The sequence below is a fragment of the Merops nubicus genome, unplaced genomic scaffold (assembly GCF_000691845.1).
Source record: "Merops nubicus isolate BGI_N331 unplaced genomic scaffold, ASM69184v1 scaffold9303, whole genome shotgun sequence".
NCBI classification, from domain to species: domain Eukaryota; kingdom Metazoa; phylum Chordata; class Aves; order Coraciiformes; family Meropidae; genus Merops; species Merops nubicus.
In genome coordinates, this window is record NW_008599539.1 from 1,936 (window position 1) to 10,301 (window position 8,366).

General features: G+C 45.4%; 1 protein-coding gene across 1 annotated transcript in view; it reads left to right on the plus strand.

The window, feature by feature from the left end:
- LOC103770165 (sulfotransferase 6B1-like) overlaps positions 1-6,710 on the plus strand; it is a gene marked incomplete at its 5' end in the record, with an annotated part of 8,584 nt that extends 1,874 nt beyond the window's left edge. Inside the window, 7 exon segments of the mRNA XM_008937416.1 lie at positions 2,030-2,144; positions 3,305-3,390; positions 4,408-4,434; positions 4,436-4,533; positions 5,186-5,294; positions 5,597-5,724; positions 6,589-6,710. Coding sequence (XP_008935664.1) covers positions 2,030-2,144; positions 3,305-3,390; positions 4,408-4,434; positions 4,436-4,533; positions 5,186-5,294; positions 5,597-5,724; positions 6,589-6,710 — 685 coding nt within the window.
- Between the last annotated feature and the right edge of the window lie 1,656 nt (positions 6,711-8,366).

The window sequence follows — 8,366 nt, forward strand, 5'->3', positions numbered from 1 at the left end:
CTCTTGAACCAAGGAAGTCTGGTGTGTGGCATCCTCTGCCAACTTCTTTTGTGTTTCCTGTGCAGGGCTCAGGCTCTTTGGCATTTGCTAGGTTTAGATGGTTATGAAAATGCCTGATGAAGGACATGCATTGGGGGCCTTCAAGAGATTTGTCTCTTAAAGCTTTAATGTCCTCATTCCTTCCACTTACCAAGGATTATGAAGGTTAAGTTACAGTAAGGTCTCACTATGTGAAATGTTTCCCCTGAGTCAAGTGTGTACACTGGAGAGGAAAGCTCTGACAGAACTGTTGACAGGGCAGGGGTAAAGGGCAGTGGAGCTCCAGGATGCAGTACTTCCTAGGGGCAGATCACATGGTTGAGAAGCCAACAGGGAATTTAGAGACTTGGGAGTTTTATGTCTATCAATTGTAGCTTTTCTTTAATATAAATATGATATTGAGAGGTGTATAAATGTAATATTCATATGCACTATAAGACATTATATGATACATACACATTGTATACACATTATTCGATAAGTAGGATGTATCAGCTGGTTCCATCCAAGCAGCCTAAGGCACTTCATATGACAGTTACTCCTTTCTGGGGATAACTTTGCAGTGAAGGCACGAGAGGTCTGAGCCGTGTGCATTGTGTGTTCCCCGCACGAGAGGTCTGAGCCGTGTGCAGTGTGTGTTCCCCGCACGAGAGGGCTGAGCGGTGTGCAGTGTGTGTTCCCTGCACGAGAGGGCTGAGCGGTGTGCAGTGTGTGTTCCCTGCACGAGAGGGCTGAGCGGTGTGCAGTGTGTGTTCCCTGCACGAGAGGGCTGAGCGGTGTGCAGTGTGTGTTCCCTGCACGAGAGGGCTGAGCGGTGTGCAGTGTGTGTTCCCTGCACGAGAGGGCTGAGCGGTGTGCAGTGTGTGTTCCCTGCACGAGAGGGCTGAGCGGTGTGCAGTGTGTGTTCCCTGCACGAGAGGGCTGAGATCTGCACGAGAGGCCTGAGTGGTGTGCAGTGTGTGTTCCCGGCACGAGAGGTCTGAGCCGTGTGCAGTGTGTGTTCCCTGCACGAGAGGTCGGAGCCGTGTGCAGTGTGTGTTCTCTGCACGAGAGGTCGGAGCCGTGTGCAGTGTGTGTTCCCTGCACGAGAGGTCTGTGCAGTGTGTGTTCCCCGTCGTGCCCCTGGCAGCTGTGCTCGCAGGGGACTTGAAGCACTCAGGAGGCGGCGGCAGCTCCTCAGCTCCCTCTCCATGGGCCCGGTGGGAAGCCTCCCAAGTGTGTCCCCACAAGGACACGGGGAGGGTGCTGTGGGCCGAAGCAAATATGCTGGTCCCTCGCTCTGTCCTGCCAGCAATCGGCAGAGCATCCATGGAGCAGGTGGGATTCCTGGAAGCCCTGGGGAAGGCACCGTGCTGCAGGAGCTGGCTGCAGGCTCACACTGGAACAGGATGCTGTACGGGGGAGGCTTTGCTGCAAGATTTCTTCCAAAGGGTGAGGGGTGGGGAGGGATGCAGGTGTCCAGTGGCTAACAGCTCTTCTAGCACTTGTTCTGGCATGCACTTTATGGAGATGGCAATGGGCACAACTCAGGACAAGCCCTGGCAGTGACGTTACCTAGATGACTCCATTTTGTCCTTGATCCAGGGCAGTAGAGAGAGGCTGGTGCTCTCCTTGGCAGAATGTGTGAAGCTTCTTGCTTCTTCCTTCCTTCCTTCTGTCCAGACCATTCCCAGGTGTTTCTCTATGAAAGCCAGAAAAGCTCCCTTTATTGTCTGTCACTGACTCTTTTATGAATATATTAAAAAGATGTTCAGTGCATTGTTGAGTCATTTCTGCCCCCAGTGCTCTCCAGGTACCTGTTAGAAGTGAGCCAAGAAGGTTGCATTTATGAAGCTGTTGAGGAACTCATGAATGGAAAACATTATTCTGTTTATAATCATTTGAGAGCTTTAGTGTTATTTGTTGTTTGATGACTACTATACTGAATTAAGCCAGAGGTTTCATATAAACCTCTGACATGCTTTATTTTGTTCTTTGGGTTTCTTGGTGCCGGTGTGAACGGGCTTATCCAGATTTTAAGTGACTTGATATTTACAACTATCCAGAGTAAACCTGGAAGCACAGAACTAGCATTTATTGAATATGGAGATCGAGATAAATATCAGGTTAGTGAAAAGAAGCTATTGAACCACTTGGAGTCTATTGTTTTCTCTCTCTTGTACCCCCGCACACAAATGATTAAAATGAAGTCATGGAGCAAGTGTGAGAGTCCGCGTTCTTCCTTTGACTTGCTCGGCGACAAAAGCCAAATGTGGTCCTCTGACTCCTTCTGCTGGACTTGAGATAGAACTACTATAGAAAAAATGGAATATTCGGTCTGATACGGACCGAATATAGAAGACGTGTGTTTCCCGGCTCCGGGCAGATCGCCTCTGAATCCGCTTCGATCCGGCCCGAGAAGGAGACCTGCGGCGCCCCGATAGGCCGTTCAGCTTCGCCCCCGAGGCTGTGCTGGAGCCGACCGGAGTCGGGTGCAGCCCCGGCGTCCGCCGTGCCGCTTTCCCACTCCCCGCGGCTTCTCTGCCGACCCGGCATTCGCCAATCCCTGCATAGGAATTCCGGCACTCCTCGCTAATGAGCCGTGCGCTGCGGCTCTGAGCCTCAAACCGCCGCTTGCCTGTAGGAGCTGCTTCAATCCGAGCTTCTTCTTAAAGCGACAGCGTGGCTTTTATTGCCGGTGGCTTGGCCGGGCGACTCCGGCGTTGCGGGCCGCCATCTTGACTACGGGCGGCCGCCATTTTCTCTGTGAACTACGTTACCCAGAAGGCTGCCGTCCCGGAACTACCGGCAGCCGCCATTTTGTTGCCCAAAACTACAAATCCCATCACCCTACAGGTTTTCCTGTCGATGCCATCTTACCGAGCATCGGCGAACGCGTTTGGACTCTCAACCGCTGACCAGTGTTAACCCGTAATAAACTGCGTAATTCACATATTGATTATTGGTCTCGGTAATAATTCCTGAGCGTGGTAAAGGGCTATTTTCGGTCTACCCTTGAGAGGCGAGCGCCATGTGACCGTCTCGGCCTCAGCTATAATCCCCTCCAGTCCCTTTGGGCGGGGAGGAAGTCGTGGGTATCCTGAGCCGGTACCCGCTGCTACCGGACCGCGACAGCAGGTAAAGGTATTTCTCCTGAGGGGGTGAAGGGATAATCTTGCATGACTAACGCCTTTTGATTAGGGGCTGTTTCAAAGAGGCAACTCTCAGATCATTGCTGCACCCATGTAATTAACCTGCTCTCACTTATGGTTCTGTTTATTTCTAGAGGATGAAGCAGATTCCATCTCCAAGGATTTTGACAACACATCTGAATTATGATTGCCTCCCCACGTTTATGTTCAAGAACAAAGCCCAGGAAGGCTTTTTTTTTTTTTTTTCCACCAAGAGCAAGCCTCATCTCTTTGACAGTAACAGCATGCAAGAGTAATTGGAAGAGTAATTTTGGGGCCACATCCTTTTCTTGCACCCAAGCATGTGGCACTGGGGGAGAGCAACTTGTAGGCAGTGGGAGCATCGTGATTCCTGGGCTGGCTTAGCAGCTCCTGCAGTGTAGCCTCGGAGGTGCTGTAGTTGACATAAACAAGAACAGATCTAGAGGCTGTTGCTCAGAAATGGCTGGAGTGCCACACTTTCCTCTTTTATTCTGCTCTTTTCTGTGCACAGCTGTGGTGGGAGTGAATGTGGCAGCAGGGACATTGACTGTCTTCTTGCAAAGAGTCATATGGTTAAAGCTGTTATTTCTGGTGCTTGGTCACTGAACAGTGTTAATATATAGCACTTAGAGGGTGTAGAAGAGGTGAAGGAAATGGTTAAAGGATGAGGATTTTTTCCATGTTTCTTGATCTTTATTCCTACACGAGGTAGAAAGAAAACCAGAATGGGTAGAACAACAACAACAACAAAAAAAATGAATGCGTGTAACATGTTTTTGGAAGTGTTTACCCTTCCCTGGGGATTACAGTCTCTTAGGATTTCAGGTACATTATTGTCATGCTTTGAAAAATGGGAGATGGCTGTAACAGCTGTGGTTTCCTGAAGGAGAATCAAACACAGCTTTTCCCAGCAGGGTTTGGCAAATGGTTCCAAATAACTTCTCAGGTCTTAGGTAGTTATGGGATTGTGTTCAGTGACAATATTACAGTCCTTCCAGTTGCATCTTTCTACAATTGCTTCATGTCAAAAGCAAATCTTTGAAGTGGTAACAAGGTCTCTATTATGATCACATTGTAAATTTGTCCTCCATGCCTTAAATAATAAAATATTTTATAGCTCCTAGTATGTTATTGATTACATAATGTTTGGTTAGACTCTAATTTCAGTTGCCGGGGGAAAGACGTGATCCAAAATAGTTGACCTCTTTCTCCTACTCCAGATACTAGTGCTGTTTCAAAACTCTAACAGCTGTTTCATTTTTCCATTTTCACAACGATGTGCCAGACTTCCCCAGCTGCAGCTCCTGGGTTGAGTTCTTCTTGGAGTTCATGAATGGGAAAGGTATTGTTGTAGTTACTGAATGTAGCTGAAGAAGCAACAGCAAAAAAATAATTTAAAAAGTATTAAATGAGGCCAGTGGGAAAACAGCTGTCTCATAATTAGTTTACTGATGGCCATACATCATGATAAAGAAGGCAGCTGAATGCCAGAATGGGGAGAATGTCCAAAAGGTGCTTTGCTTCTGGATATTTTCCTCTTCCAGGAAAGGATGAGGGAGTTGCCTGGCAGCTTGACAATGGCATTGAGTCGAAATTCTGCCACTTAGTGGTGGAGGAAATGCTATGGGTACGAACTGGTAATGAAATGACAGTTTTTTGTCTTTACTGTTTCTGCATACCTTGCTAATTTTACATTTAGACTTAGATTTAGACTGATGTCTGGCTTTTGCTTTTAAGAGTTGTTTAAAAGTCAATACAATAACAGAGGAGAAGCACATAGTGAAATCTGGATTTCTGTGTGGAAACCATTTACCTACAAAAGTCCAGAGTCTGTCATTCTGTTGTGCAGTGCAGTATCACAGGAAGGACAGGCCGTTCCATTTGTTCACTCTGATGTAACCAAAAAGCAGCAGAAGGTGGTTCTTCAGTCAGAGAGAAGTAAGTACACAGCAGGAAAAAAAGGTCACACTGATGCTGTTTTCTCCTCTTTACAGTTGGTTGGGGATCGTATTTTGATTGTGCTGTCACCTGGAGCAAACACTCTGAGGATGAGAGTACTATGGTCATAATATATGAAGACCTGAAAGAGACAAAGCAGATGCTGTGCACTGACAGGCAAAACACACCTGAGCCCCTTCCCTGACATCTGCTGAAATTAACAGCAGAAGGCAGAGGCAAAAAGTTATCAAATTAACAGCAAAAATCAAGTTGATTTCAGCGACAAGTTGAGTCAGAGTATACAAAAGCTGAGCTCCAGTGTAATGCAGAAAACATCCTGTGAAGGAAAATATACGCTCTTAGTAGCTGATGGCAATGCACATTACTGATGCACAGGCAACTCCTGTCACGTGTGGCCCTGCTGTTGTATTGCTTTCAGAACCTGACTGCCAGTGTGGGACAGATAGCTGAATGTTTGGGTTCTCCCCAACAGCAGAGCAGATCCAGTCCACTGCAGACAGGGCTGTTTTCCAGGCAGTGAAGGATGAGGCTCAGGATACTCGTGGTGCTGTTGGCTCAATTCTTTTCCACAAAGGTAAAACATCCTTACATTTTGCCAGGCTGGTGAATGGTAGCACTGCATCTAGGGCAGACAGGAGTTTGGATCACTAGGCAGTTAATCTTTCTGTGTAATTTTCAAGGTTGAGGGTTAAGAAACTCTGATTGTGCTTCAGGAAGCTGTCACTTGATTTCATCACAAAGGCCAGGACCATTTGCTAATACCCTGCACGCCCTGCAGTCATGATATGCAGTAAGCACCAATTAAACCAAGAGTTTTATTTTGGCTTCTGTGAGTGCTGGGGGTAGCCTGGCACTCCTGAGTGCCCAGAGTGCCTCCACAAGGTGTTTCTTCTTGGGTTTTCTAAATGACTCTTGTGATGGCCTGTGAATCTCAGTCAACATGTGGAATCCAGACACTCCACAGACAGAGCTGTGTCTTTCAGTCATGGATCAAACTAGAGCTGTAGACTCAGACAAGCTCATACTGTGGGCTCTCCAAAATCTAGGTAAAAGGTAGACTGCAGTTTAGGGCAGTGTCTTGTTGTAGTGCACAAAGGTCTTGCAGTTAAAAGCCAAATCTTGGAACTTTCTGGGTTAGTTTCACAACTCCTGGTCATGTTTTATGGTCTTTGCAGGTATACAAGGCACATGCCAAAGCTATGAGAGCAAACCAGAAGTTCCCTGTGTTTGCTGTATGTTCACATTCTATCAAGGACACCAAACATAAGGCAAATCAAGAGTATGTTCTTGGGTCAGAGATTCTTTTCTTGCAGGGAAAAGAAAATGAGAAGAAATTAATTACCTTGAAATGTGATGATAAAAGAGACAAGGGTTTTTTTTGTTTTACTCCTTGGTTCTTACAGTCCAGGGTAATATTACACTTTTCTTTGTATTCCAGGTGTTGTTGGAGACTGGAAAAATCCTTTCATTGAAGCTCAGAACCAGGAACTGGATACCAAATTCAAAGTGTGCTTAGAAGGAACTAAGCTGGGAGCAAAGTTAGAATATGATATGTGCTGAAAGGCCTGAACTTCCTTTACAAAAGAAACTCATGTTCAGGCTGCTTTTCATTCACTTTTATGAAATAAAATGGAAACCGGGACTATATCTGATGTAAAATTTTTGGAAATGCATGGTTTGCAAACCTGTTTTTGCTGTCCTAACACACACAAGCAATCTGTGCTCATGCAGTTAACATCATTGACTTCACTGCATTCTCATAAATGACCTGTAATTCTTCGGCCTCACTTGGTTTTCAACACTAGTTTTTAGCTATGATTTCATGTTAACATGGTAGAATCCTCTGTGCAATATATATACGGTAGTTAAACCTGCTGAAATCACTAGTAGTATATTTAGTATGCTGGAAGAGATTTTTAAAAGCAATTGTGAAGTGTTGTTTTTATTCTTAATTTCTAAGTTCATAGTATTCATATAAAATTTTAATTTCTAAGTCCACAGTGTAAAGTGAAATCTCCAGAGGTCTTGTAGTTGTCTTGCTGCTTTCTGTGTGCTGATAAATGTGAAAAAAAAGTAAAAGAAGTCGATGGTGGAAATTCTCTCCTTCTTCCAGCAACAGCATTTTTTCTTTCCTTTGATAGTGTGAGATTTATGCCCAACAGTAGTACATACGATCTCAGAGCCAGGATGTGGATTTTTTTCTGGACATCTGGGAGCTTTGAAGTGCCACTGTCCAGAATGGGTGTCCTTTGCTGGTGCCAGAAGACTGGTGTGCACAGGACAGCTGAACACTGAATGGCCTCATAAAGGGCTGTGTTTTAAGGCTGCAGTTTTTCCTTGGGAGGCTGGTTAAACATTGGTCTTAGCAGCATCGTGTTCTCCCCACCAGAGACATTTCTTCATCTCTGGAGAGAAGGGATACAAAGGAAATGTACTCAGAGATGTGGGTAATGGGCACACAGTTGCTAATATAGCCAGGAGGGGAGGTTACAGTCTTCCTCCTCATAGTCTGTCAGCTTCCATCTGAGAAATAATTGTCTTTAGTGTGGTAAATGACTTGGCAGAAGGAGTATTTGTTACAGCAATATTGGGTAAAGAATATACCTTATCCAGGCTAAAAACTCACGTGTTGGGTACTTGAGGTTCTGACATAGGTGGACACTGTGAGACCACCTGCTGCACACCTTATTAACTGGTGGTGAACACAACAAACTCCCAGTCATTCATTTTGTGCTAAGGAGAATATAAAAGTCAGCCAGTGACAAAGCAATAATTACAACAAATGAACTTCAATGCATTGCTAGGGAACGTCTTGTCATTTTGTAGTCAGATCTCAGCAAAATCTTGTTTGTCTGTCTTTCCTGACGTAGTCCCCGTTCTAGTATGTTTGCTGTAGTGATGAAGCTTGTATACAGCTCACTGGTGGTGTAAAAAACCTCCAGCTGTTGGTCCTTCAGTTTAAGTAGCTAAGATGCTAGTGTCCAAAGACTGCCATTCATGTGGTGGGAAGAAATTACTGATGCAGATGTGAATTTGAATGAAAAACTAACAGCTGTAATAATGGTAATTTAAAGCAAGTAAATCAAAGTGGGATATTAGTGAGGGTTGAAGAGGAAAACAGAAGACATAAAACCAAACCATATCAGAATGAAGTGGGTTAATTCCAAACAAATGGAAGTTTCGGGTTGCTAAAGCTCTCTCAAACAGCTCTGAGGT